At 31.5% G+C, this 17,490-nt stretch overlaps 1 protein-coding gene across 3 annotated transcripts in view; it reads right to left on the bottom strand.

The window, feature by feature from the left end:
- LOC115885361 (lachesin-like) overlaps positions 1 to 17,490 on the bottom strand; it is a 249,699-nt gene that overhangs the window by 10,805 nt on the left and 221,404 nt on the right. For all 3 annotated transcript variants that reach the window (XM_030904255.1, XM_030904254.1, XM_030904257.1), the window contains exons 7-8: positions 13,829 to 13,940; positions 13,580 to 13,758 (exon numbers count right to left, since the gene is read on the bottom strand). In XM_030904255.1, coding sequence (XP_030760115.1) covers positions 13,580 to 13,758; positions 13,829 to 13,940 — 291 coding nt within the window. The remainder of the gene's footprint in view (positions 1 to 13,579; positions 13,759 to 13,828; positions 13,941 to 17,490) is intronic.

Raw genomic sequence — 17,490 nt, 5'->3', positions numbered from 1 at the left:
AAAGATTTCTATCATATTTTTAGACGTATTGAATAAAATTGGAATTTAAGTCGCCCAGTTTTGGTGTCCCCATCGCGCTTGACCTAAGTTTTTTGATATGCTCCTTCCTTAGTTTATTCAAAAATAAAATACGACCTTTACTGGTCCAATGTGCGTAATTGTTAGCATTTCCTAATTATTGTCAAAGTTTACAGAATAAAATATTCTGTAAACTTTGTTATTGTTTACATTCTGGATTTCAGACTTTCACTGTAACATATTATACATCTCTAATCTAAATTGTAAATTAATTTTTTCTTAACGGATACCACGTCAGAAAGTTTTATTCCGAATTTATTTTGATCATATACAGTGCACAACAATAAGATGAATTTTTTTGCACGATCTTTTTAACACCCTGTAGGGTGCAGCAGCTGTAGTAGCTATTGCTAAATTAAATCACATTGTAGCCTCATCTTTTGTGAGCATTTTGTTTTTTTAATCACGACATTATCTCTGTTTGTATTGGAGATACGTTGCTTCAAAAAGGAACGTCTCGAAAAAATGCTTCGCAGGCAAAACCGCGATTCGTCGAATTCGAAATTGAAATTGGGACTAGTATTTAGTGGCCTTTTTTTTTGCCTGTGAGTATATATTATTTGTCGAAATCTTGACCCATCTCTATACCAAAAGGAATAAGAAATAGGTGGAAATAAGTAGAGAAACAGAGCTCCAACTCTACAGCTATTTATATCTGACGCCTCAGCCGTAGAACGATTAGTCTTTTATGACGCCGTGGGTCGCATTTCATCCCCCCATCCCCCCAAATCCACCCCGTTAAAGAATCTTCTAGCGTTTCAGTTTGAAATATTGGACCGGTGTAAAAATACGAAACACTTAGGGGTGGTTTCGCTTTTTTTATTGGGCGGTAGTTTATTTTTGTAATTTCCCAGTGGTTTATCTAGCCAGGAGAATAAAAAAGAGTTAAATGAAGGGTTTGTTGTAAACGAAATATGTAACTCATCTAGTCTGGAACTCTTTGAGAATACAGAAATTAAAATATACAGGCTGTCATCATAGTATAGCGCTCTAGTTGCAAAAGCGTTACAGCAATTACAAGAAACGTTGAACACGTACAGGGTGTCCCACGCTGAGCGTGCATTGGAAATTTCAAGAGAACTACAATATCTAGATCGGAGATTTTTTGCACATCATTGTTTTAGAACGAGATCTATCGATTAAAAATATTTTCAGTATGGCGGCACTTCCGGAAATACCGGAAGTTAACAGCAACTTTCTTATTTTAAATGGGGCCCCCATTTTTTATTACATATTTAAATTGTCTGTAAAATTCTATGAATATTGATGTTAAACACTCTATACCTAACCTAAATTTTTGGACAAAAAAAACTACCTGTCAAAAAAAATTGTATAGCTTAAAACATATAGTATAGCCTAGTTAAAATCAAGAAAAATATACGCTTTAAAACTAAATCATATTTACCTTAAAAACGATTTATTTTAGGTATAGGAACATGTACAGGGTGAGTCAACGATAGAGTAAAGTCCATTATCTCATTTGTTTCGAGGTTTACAAAAAAATTTAAATATAAAAATTATAGGGAAGGTTAAGATACACATTTTAAAATTATTATAGAGTATACAAGGTGCTTCAAAAAAGTATGGCCGATATAACATATGTTTTTTTTAAATGCAACACCCTATTTTTTATTTTATTTTTAGATACTGCGTAAAATTCTATAACTTTTTTGTATATAATGTTATATACCTAAAATTAATAGTTTTTGTAATATTTCAATTTGTTTAAACAAATGTTAAAATGTAGTGTGTTAAAAAAATTGTCAGTGGTGCCATTGTTTCTGAACTCGGAATACCAAAATTGGGTAGGAGAGTTTTATAGAGATGAAAAAAAAGATATATATATAAAGATATTTTAGTTAAATGATACAGGGTGTTCAAAATATATTGATGAATTTCAACTACTTAAAAAATATAATTAATATATAATAGCGAATAGCCACAGATTAAGGTAATACTACATTAATTAATTGTTGAAGACTACTGATATAGAAATTTTCTTCGACATACAGTAAAGTTTTTTTCTTGTAGTAATTCTGGTTTATAATTATGTTAGGTTTATATATATATATACTACTTAGCAAAGTACTCTATAATATATAGTACTAAACCATAAAATATATTTTTCTTGGCTTCTTCGTGTATATCAGTCACATTGACTAATTCATTTCAGGAAAATCTGTAACTATTATCTCTACAATTTATACTTATTACAACAAATTAATCTAAAATTCAAATTTTGTTCTTAATTTACTTAACAGACAAGAAATTTTGATAATTATTACTTTTTGTCATGGTAACTATGATGTTGTAGCGTAATTGTATTAAAAATATGGGTAAAAATCGAAAAAATTGGAATAAATCGCAAACTATAAAAAATAGGAATATGATATACTTAATAAAATTTGCAGAGTTTTGTAAAATCTATCAGAAAAAGTGATAATATATAGGGTGTACCATTTAAAAAATTTGGAATTTCTTCATTTTAAGCAGTTGAAATTTATAAATATATTTTGAACACCCTGTAGCATCTAACTAAAATATCTTCACATAGATCTTTTTTTTATATCTCTATAAGATTCTCCTATAAAATTTTAGATCTCCAACTTCAGAAACAATGCCATTACTGACAATTTTTTATCAGACTGCAATCAAAATTTGTTTAAACAAATTTAAATATTACAAAAACTATTAATTCTAGGTATATAACATTATATATAAAACAGATATGGAATTTTACGCAGAATCTAAAAATAAAATAAAAAATAGGCTGTTTCATTTAAAAAAACATATGTTATATTCGCCACACTTTTTTAAAGCACCCTGTATACTCTATAATAAGTTTAAAATGTGTATCTTAACCGTCCCTATAACTTTTATATTTAACATTTTTTTGTAAACCTCAAAACAAATGAGATAATGGACTTTACTCTATCGTTGACTCACTCTGTGCGATTAAAAAGTAACGAATTGAAAAGCCTTTTCACTAGTGAAATATAAAGTGGGTTTCCATTTGAAAAAAAAAATGATTTATGCAAAGAGCATTCTGGAAATTAAAAGACGTGGTTTTCTACAATAATGATTTGAGCACAAAAACGAAACTTGCAGTGTACCGAGCAATACACCATCATACCTGAGTACCTGATAATATTTTGATGAGCTTTTATTTGTATGCTCTTCTATTGTTTTCTCTTGCGCATTGTATAATGACTAAGGTTCTTGTCTAGAATACCAGACCACTCTGTAAGGACTAAAGGAAAACGATTCAGTGTAACCATTGAGGGTAAAAATTGCCGTACAAAAAGCAAGTTCAGCCTGGGACACCCTATACATTAAATGGATTGATAAAAGCAATATATTTAAGCATGCTTATTAATAAACCCTGTTCAATACAACGCTGCCAAGCTTCATTACCCACAATGCTTCCGATGTATCGTTTTATACCATTGATTAATGTTTTATTCTAACACGAATACACTACTTTGCCTGGTACAGCTTTTGTGTTCCGCTCCTGATAAAGCCATTGTTTATTTTCACTTGTATTCGTGTGTCTATATAACATTATTTTACGATGGGCTATAAGATTTTGATATACGGTTTGTTTAAAGTATATAAAGAAGAAATACTGATTTTGTAGAGGTTGTAAAATTTACTAGATTTAATATAAAGAAAATATTATGAACTGTCTAATTAGTTCTATTAAAATTTTTTAAAATTTACTAACCTGTACTTTGTCTCTCTCAATACAGTAATTATGGTTTTTAAATAAATGTGTATCATAGTTTTTGGGGTATTGAATATTTAAAAAAATTAAAACATCCATTCTTGTTGTCGCTGTACAAACTATAAATCTTATGTGTCTTTTAGTGTATGTTTCTATTAATTTAAATTTTGATGATCTGTGTCCATTTTTATTCCAATAATTGTTATTTACTCGAAATTTAATAAATCATTGACTCTAAGTTAGAAAAAATGCAATAATTTTTTGTTTCAATGTACCCAAACATGCTTAGGACTGACTAAAAAAACTAGAAAAAAAGTTTGAAACATTTCTTTGCTCGTAGAAACTCAAATTTGTACAAATTTTTCCGAAACTCATAAAATAAACTGGAATTATGCGAATTATTAATCAAAAACTGTAAAATTATTGTGCATTGAAGTTTGACGATGAATATCTTTTAAACGGTTAATTTAATCGATTTATTATAAGAAACCATTTTTGTAGAACAGTAAATTTCCTGCAAAATGGTGGGTTGCGCGTGTCATAATGATTTTTGTTAACGAGTTATAAAATTTATAAAAAAAATAAATCTGCCTTAAAATAGTCAAATTCAACCTTTAATAACTTTCGAACGGTGATGTTTAGAAAAAAATTGTAAGGGTCCTTTTTTGTAGAGAATTAAATTTCCTACGAAAAAGTGAGACGATATATTTTTTCCAAATAGTAGATACCAAGATATTAATTTTTCTTTCTAATAATAAGGAAAAGATAGAAAACTGAAAGGCCTAAGACCTTTCTATTAAAACTAAGAGCTCATGCTTGGAGATAATTTTTACTTACGCAATGATTACCCCCCCCCCCCTCACCTACGTCATAAGGAGAATGATACCAAAAAATTTGTCTTAAATTTTTCATTAATAAATTAACATTTCTACAATTAGTATACACATTATCTTTAAAGACAACCCATCCATTTTGATCACTTAACTCCTTTAAGAAAACTCTATTTTTACAATTAATTTGCACTCATTTTAAGTTTCTGCGCGAGTTTCATCTGGGCAATTTAAAGAAAACATAAAGCTTGACGCTCATAAACTTCAAACTGCTTTTAGGAAAATTAACTGTGACGTTCGCACGTTCTTAAAAAGCTTGTCCCGTCAACAAAGAGTACGGTCGAAATTTTATGTTTAATTTAAATTTAAATCTTACTGTTTATGTCTAGTTATTATTGTAGATAAAAAAACTAAATAAACCAAAAAAAAAGAAATAGTCCAAAACGCAGAGATGGACACAAAAATGAAAAACACTCTCTCCTCATTCGGCGTCCATTAGGAGCGAAAATGTAATTTAAACATGGCTGTATTCGGACGGGTTTCCTAAAAAATAGAACAAGTGCCGGCGTCGTTTTAGATCCAGAGCCGCTAGAGGGCGATAGCGTATCTCTGGCCGTGGAAATGGAGCGCTGGCAGAGCGCTCCAGCCCAAATGGAGCTCTGCTAAATGACAGAGATGATTAATTTTTCCAACAGGCTGAAATATACGCTTCGCACTTTTAACGAAATTAAGTTATCTTGTAAATGACACTTTCATTTAAAAATAACACACATAATTCATACTATTGTAATCGCAAAACATTTTCCGATGCTCTTGTTTAAATTTGTTGTCTAATTTAAGATACCAGGCAGCTCTTCATTTTACTTTATAGAGCTAATGATTGTAACAGATATTTTATTTAGATTAAAGCTGAAAAAATTAGTTTAAACTGAATTTTATTATCGCTATGTTGGTCACATTGCGCCGTTTTCAGCAAGGTTGTCGTTTATTATTTGACAATTATCCTAATATCAGTCATTATTTTGTATAATATCGTGTTGTTGAATCTTTGTGAGTAATTCTCGTTTTGTGCCTATTTTCATAATCATTTTTTTAAAAATTGTACTTTTAAGCACAAACAGATCTTTTAAGAACAATATTTTTGAATTTTTGTATTGAGTTTCTTGAAATTGTATGTTGAAAATACGCCGAAGCATATAAACAGTCGAAGCAAAGAGCTTGTAGCTTCGCTGATAAACTATTTTGAACGAGAATAATACAGGTTCTTTATAACCCATGACTGCAGTCAGAGAAATAAGTTTGATTGATAAGCACATTACACAACTTTCAAAGTTATTTGTACGTTAGTTTATATTAAATCCTGTAATTATTAGTCTGTGCATTAATAGCACCCTCTTACTTACGTATATTATTAGTATATTTTTATATTCTTTTAGTAAATGGATTCACTAAAAAATTCCATAAACGTCTAACTATAACTCTATAAGTATATCTTTTTAAACAAAATGTGTCTCATAGCTTTTCAAGTTATGTATATTTTACATCAAATAATTTAAGCATTAATTATTTTGTTCTCATATAATAATCCTAATCATAATACAACCCAAAAATCCTTCAACTTAAGTCGATATTACGCCCACTACATCCATCAAAACTTTCCAAAATTCATATTAATTAATGAGGTTGCTTTGAGTAAGATAATCAGTAAACCGATGTGTGTGCGAACTCTCTGATCGGAGCTACTAACAGCCGTATGAAGTGCATAATAAACTCCCCAAACTCCATTAAGGGATGATCTAAAATGCAAAACTCAGTTATAAAATTTATGCGTCTAATGGACAAGAAGGTTTTTGGTCGTTTTTTTGGTATTTAATCGTTGTTACTGACCATAACTTTTACAGACCCTATCAAAAACTTTTTTAGAATTAACATATTCTAAACAAAAAAAATTGTGGTCAAGTGCGAGTCCGTAACATTCATTATCTATACAACATTGGACACTGTATTATTATAAACTTTTTTTCCGATTTAGCTGAAATTTTGAATGCGCGTATAAATAATTAAAAAAATGAAGAAACACGTTACTAAAAATTGTATTAATCAATAATAAATATGTAAAAAGTAAAAATAAATATGTAAAAATTAAAAAGAAACGATTAAAAAAAAGTCGACTTGACTAGGATTCGAACCTGCCTTACTACGGATCCAACGTCATAGCAGCTTCGATAGTTGCAATTCATTCGAATAATTCGATAGTTAGTAAGAAAACATTCGTTGAAAACTATTCGAATAAAAATTATGGAATAGATCCGTCATCTGCCTTGAAATATTGTATTCTAGTAATTCGGCAGCAAAAACCATTCATTTATAAAATTCATTCATTTATGAAATTCATTCATTCGTCAGGATCGATTATAATAAAATATTAACTGAATTTTAGTTGTCGCCCGGCGACGTAGGTTTCTTTCCGAGAAACTCGACAGCGGTCGGTGGCAATGCTATGAAAGAAGCCGGCATCTTTGATTTTTTCAGATATAGATAAGGACACATTATTTTTTTTTATTGAGGTGCTAGTATTTACACAGAAAATACATTATGAAAGGCGCTGTTGCCATATTTTGGTATTAGTTGATATTAGCAAAGAATATTATTGTTTGGCTTTAGTTAATTAGGGATAGTATGTTTATATATTCTGCATTTTTTTATTAATATTCTGTTGTTACACTGCAATAATACTTGTTATTTTGGATGTAGGAAAATTATTTTTAATGTTTTTTAGCAAAGACTGGTTTAATAAATAATAATAACAGTAATAATTTGTTATACCTATTAACAACAAAATTTAAAATCATTTAATATATATATTTTCTTTTAAGTAGTAGCAAAATATAAACAACAAATTAGATGTCAAATTTATTTATATTAGATCCTATTTAAAAATAATATAGTCTCTAAATTTTTTGGCAACGTTGGTTTATTAAATAATAATAATTACAGAACTAATTTGTTATATTAACAACAAATTTTAAAATCATGAAATATAAACATTTATTAATTTTCTAAGCATGCAGTGTAATGGAAGGAAAATATAAATAATAAATTAGAAATCAAAATTATTTATATTAGGTGCTTTATATTACTATTTAAAAATTATATTTACTTTTACTGGCATTTACTTTAAAAAATAAATGAAATATTTTTTCTTCGCAAAAAACTACATGTAAGAGAATTAGCATAAACAAAATACAAACATCGTTAACTTTTTTTTTAAATTGGCACGTGTAAAACTTTCGTTTTAATTTTCTCACCCCATAGTTTGAGTTCGATAACCATTTACTTAAATATGATTATACAACCACATTACTTAAATATGATTATTAAGTTCAACTAATTCATATTATTAAAACATCTAAAATACAAATATGTATTTTTTAAATTAATTGTAAGTTCATCTCATCTCTCTTAAAAATTGCAACTTCTCAAAATTTCCCATTAAAAAATAGACCATATACCATATAAAATTAAATAATTGAAAGATCGGACTACGGAAAACCACAGAAATTTTCGGAAAAATTTTGACCACCTGCACATGCACACAATCGTCAATAAATAAAATTAAAAAATAACTACTATTTTAGTATTTTAACTATTTTAATAAACGCAAAAATAGCACAGTATTTATACGGCGAAGTTATAAAAATTTGGAAGAACTAATAATGCACTGACGCATACAAAAATCAAACGAATACTAAATTTCATTTATCAAAAGCATTCGATAGTCGTGACTCAACGATAACCATTTAGTCGCACGGCGAGGTTGTCACATATGCTTTAGTATACAAATGAATGAATGATTTTATTCGAATAAAACCATTCGATAGTTGAAATCATTCATTCATTAACCATTCGATAGTCTAATTCATTCGATAGTTCCCATCGCTACTAGCTATAACGGTTCGTAAGATAGACCCTTGTGACAGATGGACGGACGCCGGACGGACGGATAGCGAAGTCTTAGTAATAGCGTTCCCGTTTTTATCCTTTGGGTACGGAACCCTAAAAAGACTCAAAAATTGGTCTCTAAAAAAAAGTTTTTGTAACTAGCCAACTATTTTATTTTATTAAAAATAGTTGGCTGATAAAATGTTGGCTGTAGGACTCGAACCTGCAACCTTTAGATTGGTAGACGAGAGCTGTACCTCTACGCCACCGGGCACCATATTACTTATATTACAAAAAAATATATAAATAAAATAACCTATAAAAATATAGAAATTATTCAAAATTGTATTATTTTTTTTGTGACTCCACAAAAAGTCTCATCTTCGATTTTTATATTTTTTTCTTTATGTTTTACTAGCATTTTCCGAAGGCTTTAATAAAATATTATAGCTCTCCTGAATAATTATTACGCTCCGGGTGTTGCCTACCAGTTATCGGCACATTATAGATGCAAGAGTGCTCTTTTAATAACATTTCCCGGAGCCATTTTGTCAAGCGGAGCGCCTAGGAACTATTAAGCGAAAAATGAAAAGAAGAACGCTGAATTTTCCGCAAATTTCCGGCCATTAAAACCATAATTGAAAAGTCAGCTATAAAACGATAAGGTATTACATTGTATAAACAGGTCTTTTTACTGTAATCGCAAAAATGTCCGAGATATTTTTATAATCAGCGAGTAAGTCAGTCAATAATGGGTATTCCTAGTAATGACTCTGGAACAAGATAGACTATAAAAGACTATACGTCATCATTTACCACCCTTGAATTTTAATTAATTGCCTCTAAATAAAGGACTTTTAAGAAGCGTTCAAGGATAATGTAAACTATGTCTTTAAGCTCAAGAAATAATTAGCAATAATACGTTTAAGACAGCATATGTTTAAGAGTTATTTCAAGTCTTTTATATAGTTATGTGCTTCATCGTTAAGCTCAGTAGTTTATTTGTCATAAACAAATTTAAGATTAAATTAGAATTTTAAACAGACTTATGCTGTGTTTCTTAGTGCTCTTTTGAATTTGTGAAACTGTGAATCTGTGTTGGAAAATTAGTACAATTTATTTTAGAAAATGTTCATGATAAGAGAATTTTTTTCCATTTTGAAAATGTCTATTTTTTATGAAAATAGAGTGGTTGAATTATTTTTTCAATTTCTTTAAGGTCTGAGGTGCGATTCTGTAATCTCCTGATTTTATCTAGTCTGTTTTTTTATGGAGATATGTTAAAGACAGTGTTTACAAAACTCGATCAACTATTGTCGACAACATGAGAGAAATTATTGTAGCTGCTTTTCGAGGTAGAACTGCATATATGGATTTTAAAATAAAAACATCCTTTTGAAATGACAATCGTTTTATGCAGTTAACAGGAAAGAAAGCATTTTGAGCATTTGATTTAATATAACTAATTTTTGTCATATAATTATAGGTTTATATCTAGTTTTAATTCTGTAATAATTAAAATATGTTTTAATCTTTTTATTACCGTTGAGTATTTTACTCTACAATCTTTAATTTTTGTTAAATTAACAAAAGGCCACACACAGCCACCCTAGATTTTTTCAAATAATAAAGATCAACTGACGTAAAATCAAAAAAATTAAAATATCTAGGAAAATCTTTATCTGAGGGGTAGACAATCTTAATAATGTTTTGAAAACATATAAATTCCCCATTGAACACCGGAAAAATATACTGGATGTTCAATTTAAAATAAAGGAGTAACTTGCTTTGAAAAGTGACTAATGTTCCATATTAATTTTGTCTCACCCTGTATAACTTTTCCAGTCAAATTGTTGTAAATAAATATCAGGCTATACAAGGTCAACTAAAAGCTAGGTAGCTATTATTGAAATTTAGAATTTTCTCTTCATTTTCACAAAATGTGAAATATATCAAAATCCTTAGATTTTTGGTATATGCTTCTTTAACAAAACTCATCTTTATTTTTTTCCTAGAATCCGAAAATCAATTAATATATAGAGTATTCCATTAAAAAAAGACAACTTTGATGTGTAACTTTTTTTGGGGACGCCCTATATAATTCTATATATTTTTATAAAATGCTTTCAGATAACCTACATATGCTACCAAAATTTTATTTCGATATAAACTACCGTCCTCCTTGGAGCTTCCGCGGCAGTATAATTAACATAGTACTAGGCATTTAGTCATCCATCCTAATCAAAACAGGATCTTTAATTAAATCTATCCACGTCATTAATGTCGGTACTAAAGAGATCTTGAATGTGAATGCAACCCTACATACTTTTGTCTTCCTAATATCCCCGCGCTTATGGCAGCACTAAAAACGCTTTTACTACCTAACACAAACGAAATTCGCTCTTAAAGTTTATTGGCCCTTTTTGATAAGTAAAATCGTTAAGTTTTAGGACCCTAATTAGGAGAATATTATACATTTAGGGGCCTAATTATATATTTAGGACCTCACACAGCCCTTGCAAATTAGTTTTACTTTAAGCATCTGACAGTATAAAACGTATTTATTTATAATCTGTTATTTAGAAGGTCCGCACTTTCATCTACAGATTAGATTAGAGTAGTGTATACAGGGTGTCCCAGGCTGAGCGTGCATTAGAAGTTTCTAGGGAACCACGATATCTAGATCGGAGATTTTTTGCACATCATTGTTTCACAACGAGATCTATCGATTAAAAATATTTTCAATATGTCGGCGCTTCCGGAAATACCGGAAGTTGACAGCAACTTTCTTATTTTAAACGGGTGCCTCCAATTTTTATTATACGAAATAATATACATGTTCTGATTTCTTTCGAAAATCTACATCTATGAAACTATTAACTCTTCCGGGACACAAACGGTACATTGTGAGACAGGAAATTGTAGAGAGAAACAAGCCCTATAACATAGGATACAACATTTTAATGAACAGTGCTTTCCATAAAATCAATAAAATGAAAAATACACGAAATAATATACATGTTCTGATTTCTTTCGAAAATCGACAACTATGAATCTATGAACCCTTCCTGGACACAAACGGTACATTGTGAGACAGGAAATTGTAGAGAGAAACAAGCCCTACAACATAGGATACAACATTTTAATGAACAGTGCTTTCCATAAAATCAATAAAATGAAAAATACACGAAATAATATACATGTTCTGATTTCTTTCGAAAATCGACAACTATGAAAATATGAACCCTTCCTGGACACAAACGGTACATTTTGAGACAGGAAATTGTAGAGAGAAACAAGCCCTATAACATAGAATACAACATTTTAATGAACAGTGCTTTCTTAAACTAAATCTTAAATAACTTAAAAACGATTTATTTTAGGTATAAGAATAAACAGTACAAAAAATAATACAGTTACAAAAGTATAGTTAAAAATACATAATACATAAGTAGATGGAGAAGGGGATTTCTGCATCAGGAGGATCAGAGGATCAGGCGCACTGCGCATGCGCAAATCAGGTAAGAACAGTTAAAATAGGCTAACAAACAAGAATAAACAGGTTTGAACCGCTTTGAACCGCTTTTGAACAGCTTTGAACGGCTTTTTAGTGTAAAACAACAGACCTGTTCAGTTTTTGTTCAAACCCGTTCAAAGCTGTTCAAAAGCGGTTCAAAGCGGTTCAAACCTGTTTATTCTTGTTAGTTAGCCTATTTTAACTGTTCTTACCTGATTTGCGCATGCGCAGTGCGCCTGATCCTCTGATCCTCCTGATGCAGAAACCCCCTTCTACCTCTACTTACATAATACATAATAATACATAACACAGTTACAAAAGTACAGTTAAATAGTACAGTTAAAAAATAACGAATTGAAAATTCTTTTTACTAGTGAAATAAAAAAGTGGGTTTCCATTTGAAAAAAATGATTTATGATAATTTTTTTATCGCTCAATTCCATGACAGCTGCGACCATTATTATATGACATTCGAACAATTTAATTTTAGAAATAGATAGCCATATGTTTTCTCTTTATGGCACAGTGGATGTGGTGATCACTAAATTTGACGTTTAGGCTATACACATATTTTTGACAGGCAGTTTTTTTCGTTCAAAAATTTTAAATATTTTTTTTCTCAAAAACGGTTAATGTTAGATATTGAGTGTTAATATCAAAATTCGTAAAATTTTACAAAGAATTTAAGTACACAATAAAAAATGGGGGCACCCATTTAAAATAAGAAAGTTTTTGTCGACTTCCGGTATTTCCGGAAGTGCCGCTATATTAAAAATATTTTTAATCGATAGATCTCGTTGTGGAACTACGATGTGCAAAAAATTTCCTAGCCAGATGTTGTAGTTCTCTATAAATTTCTAATGCATGCTCAGCCTGGGACACCCTGTATACACAGTACCTGTTATAGTATATTTGCCGTTTTATTATGCCAAGTCCAGACCAAGGCGACAAAAAACAGGATTTTGAGACAAAAACAAGACAAATTTGCGACAAAAAGTGAGGAATTATGTCAAGACAAACAATAATTGTCCACACCAAAAAGACAAAAGTACAACAAAGTCAAAAGTTTAGTTGTTTAGGCAAAAGAGTTTTATTAAACATGTGTGATTTGTCGTAAAATATACGAACAAAACAAAGACACTTTGATCTTTACCGACTCGAGACGGGACATTGAAAAGTCTCCGAATTTTGAAACTGAAAAACAAAAACGAGAAAAAAATGTCGCAGAAATATATTGGATTTGTCGCAATTTTCTCGTAAATAATGAATGTTACTGTCTTGTCGTTGTTTTGTCTGCTTGGTCTAGGCATTAGAAATACAGAAAACAATACAGTTATGACCTTTTTTGAGTTTTTTTATTGCTATAGAGACAGACGATGCCCAGTTGATGATATTCGTAGTCTTTTATTAACTAGTTCGTACTCTACTGGCGTATATACATTGAGAGAAATATGAGTGAGTACCTGATGAGTTTAAGGTAGTACTCACCGTTTAATATGTGCACGTACGTGCTGGCAGATTGTGCGTTACTGGGTACGCAGGAGTAGTTCCCCGAGTGCCGCGTGGCGGCGTTGGTTATCGTCAAGGTACTGCTTTTGTCCAGGAGTTCTGTGGTCACATTGATCCCCCGATCGACATCGTAATTTATCATTCTATTGTTGTGGTACCTGAAAAAAGAAAGTTAAAAATTAAATAAAATCCAATAAATATTTTCTTGTTGATTTATTTAGAACGTACCAAAACACGTAGGCAGGTGGTTCGGTACTCTGTAGTACCGTACATTGCAGCCTGAGACCGCTGCCTGGTTTCAGGTACTTCTCTGGAGGACCTTGTATGTCAGCTCTGGCCTCTGAAATATAAACAAAATAGTTGAATTCGAATTTTTAGCGACAGTATTTGTTCTAGCTCTTTATCTAACAAAAAATACTTAAAAAAAAATCAAAGAAAAATTGTTTTATATTTTAGGAAGTTTGGCATGGAATTTTGAACATCCTGTATCGTTTAAGATTACAATATTTATAGCAAAGTAAGTATAGACCATCTAAGGTTATATAAAAATATTATATTTTTTATTTATTTATCTATATCTCATAAATAACTAAAACAAATTTAATAATATCTTCTCTCTGTAAAGTTATTAAGAAGCAAACACAATGGCATTGAGAAAATTGCACTTTTCTGAGCCACCCTGTAAAAGAAATATTTTCCTGATATGGTCCCAAGTACATATATTAGATATCAATAACTAAACTTTTAGTTACGCAATCGAGGGCGCGATTTTTAAATTCATTGTATATTTATTAATTTTGCTGGTTTCAGTCGCTCAAAAAAACATGACAAAATCCATATACCTACCCTTTTTTATGTATATTTTCCTTAAGAAAAAACTGAAAAAAATATGATAGGAAACGAAGAATTAAGTTGAGCCAACGGTAAATATAAAAATTGGAAATCCTCCAGACGCGCAACCTCGCAAATCCCTGAGGAGCAAACAACTGTGCCAAACGAAACGTCGGAGGAAAAAAAGGGCCGGGATAAGATAAATCGACAAGGTTTATATTTGAATCGGTATTTTGTTTCTTATTTTTTTTATTAGAGGTATGTTTATGGATAAATCTTTGTATATTTTTGAAAAATCTTTACTTTTTATTTCTTTGAGTGCTTGTAGGCTGTACTGATGTGGAAAAAGTATATATTCGATACTCTATTGTATCCCCATTGCTTGAGTTATAACTCATACATCATTAATCTCCCTGTTGTGGGGTGGTCAAGGTATTTTCCATCCTCCTCTGACAACAACTACTCATCTTCTGAGAATCTGATTCACTTTTACAACAGAGCTACCACCTGAAATATACAACATGCTTAAACAATCATCAAAATCGGCCCACTCGAACAAAACATATCAAACTTTAAAATGAAAATTTTAAGGCGCTCCTTTTCGTCTCAATTGTCAGTGCAATCTCAATTCAGAACAAAACTAAACACAATACTTATTCTATATAAATTAAAAACTTTTCTCAACTCAACTATACAAAAACGCTTCGTACACAAATATACACGCAATATCTCTCTCGAAAACTCCACTGAACTTTCCAAATTATTTTCGGTGTCCCATAATTTCGACAAAATGGAACGAATTTATTTTAATTAGGATCAAACTGGCAGCGTCACCCCCTCACCGCGACAACTTCAAACAACAACCCTTTTGCGACCTCTTCGGAGCAGACGACATTTCGACGGTTTTTCGCCGCTCGTCATGATCGTAACACGAGTGTGGAATATGAAAATGAGACGCTGGGTTGGTGACAGCCGGTGATTTTCCGGAATTCAGTTAGATTTTGCTGCTCGAGAGTTTTTCGCAGTCACGAGGGAGTATATTTACATATTTATTACGATATCAGATGTGTAGGGATAAAGAGGGAGTAGCTCTGAGACCAAAAGACATAACTAATTATAATTTTAGTCAGTTTAAAACGTTTTTCTACGTTGTCCGATACCCAATTTCCAGCCTGGTCTATTCGTACAATCCTCTGTCGACAGGTTTTTTTCACTCATCGCTTTGTGGACGCTTTTTTACCATTTCAGTTTCGGTCTTCCCTGTTTTCTTCTGTCCTTTGGTTGCCAATTGATTTTTTTCTTGGGCCATCTTGTATTCATCATTCAGCTGCTTTCTCTCTACATCCTGTGTTATCGTGCCATCTATACCCATTTGCACATTGTTATTGGTAGATATGCCAATGCGACAATGATTAGAATGGTCACTAATGGAATTAGTACTGGGAGAATTGTCAGATCATGGGCTTGGAACACCCTCAAAAAGGAAATACCACTCCTGCAACTCCCAGTGGACGATATGCCAAGAACGTACAACTTTGACAAACATGTCAATGTAGTATGGAGCAATAAGAAGGATTGGAAGAGCGAAACGCTTGCCCAGCAGTTAAAAGACCATACCATAACTTGGTATACTGATGCTTCCAAAACCAATACGGGAACAGGGATCGGAGTGTTTGGGCCGAGAGCTAATTACTCCGAACCAATGGGTACTTACCCTAGTATCCTACAGGCAGAAATCTACGCTATCGAGAGATGCGTACAACTTATCTTAGATAGGAACTATCGGAAACAAGAAATAGCCATCTTATCTGATAGTCAAGCAGCGTTAAAGGCGATCAACTCAGTCTCAATCAATTCGAAATTGGTCAAAGAATACATAGAGAAGCTGAATAAATTAGGCAAAGAAAACAAAGTCCTCCTACACTGGGTGCCTGCTCACCAAGGGATAAAAGGCAATGAAAAAGCAAATAATCTAGGTAGAAAAGGAGCGAACACTCCACTAACTGGACCAGAACCGTTCTGCTTTCCAAGTGGTAACCAACTCAAGGAGGAACTCAAGAACTTGGAAGATTCCATCCGCAACCTGGAATGGAAATCTTGCAATGGTCTAGGACACTCGAAGAAGTTTCTGAGGGCTTATGATCAATAAAAATCACAGATCTTCCTAGGTCTGAGTAAGAACAATCTTCGGATTGTCACGGGGTTTTAACAGGACACTGTCTTCTCAATGAACACCTCAGTAGATTGAAACTAAGAAGAAACGGCGAATGCAGATTCTGTGGGGAAGATGGGGAAACACCAGTACACCTCATCACTGAGTGCGCCGAGACGACAACCATTTGTGCCATGAATTTTGGTACGACTGATACTGGAGATGGAGAACTACCCTCTATAAAACCGTCCCAGATACTGGCTTTTATCAAAGCCCTGGGACTGTATGATGAGTTATGATTCAAGAAAGGGGGACACAATGGATCTGTAAGGTCGAAGTGATTAACCCCCCTCCCACTCATTCTAAATTCTAAAAAAAATACCCATTTGTTGTTTTATGGTATTATTTCTTATTCGTTGTTGTCTGGAAATTCCCATTGATCTTCGAATAGCCTCTATCCTCTTCATGTATTTCTAAGTTATTCTCCATTTGTTATTGATTTGCTCCATAAGATTCCATTTAGACATCCGATTATTTTTTTCGCGTTGATAATCCTTTTCTCTATTTCTCTGCCATAAGTTCCAGTGTTATCAAATGTATTTCCCAGGTATTCATACTCTTGACGCATAATTTCTTGACCGTTGTCCAAGTTCAAATTTCCTCCTTGTGCGCCTATACATAGATATTTTGTTTTGTCTATGTTAACTGTCAAGCCCCACAACATAACTATAAACAAATAAATTTTACGAAAATATGAATATTTATTGTTAAATGTTATAGACTGGACCAATAAGGAATTAAAAATAGATGGAGAATATCTTAAAAAATATTTTAAATATTTACTACAAACAGAAATTAACGAACTACGCCAGCAATAAAGTAGATCTCAAAATGAATTTAACAAAAA

Source organism: Sitophilus oryzae, unplaced genomic scaffold (assembly GCF_002938485.1).
Source record: "Sitophilus oryzae breed Bouriz unplaced genomic scaffold, Soryzae_2.0 scaffold_381_pilon_pilon, whole genome shotgun sequence".
NCBI lineage: Eukaryota > Metazoa > Arthropoda > Insecta > Coleoptera > Curculionidae > Sitophilus > Sitophilus oryzae.
The sequence above is the reverse complement of the archived record's forward strand: the minus strand, read 5'-3'. Positions and strand labels throughout refer to the sequence as shown.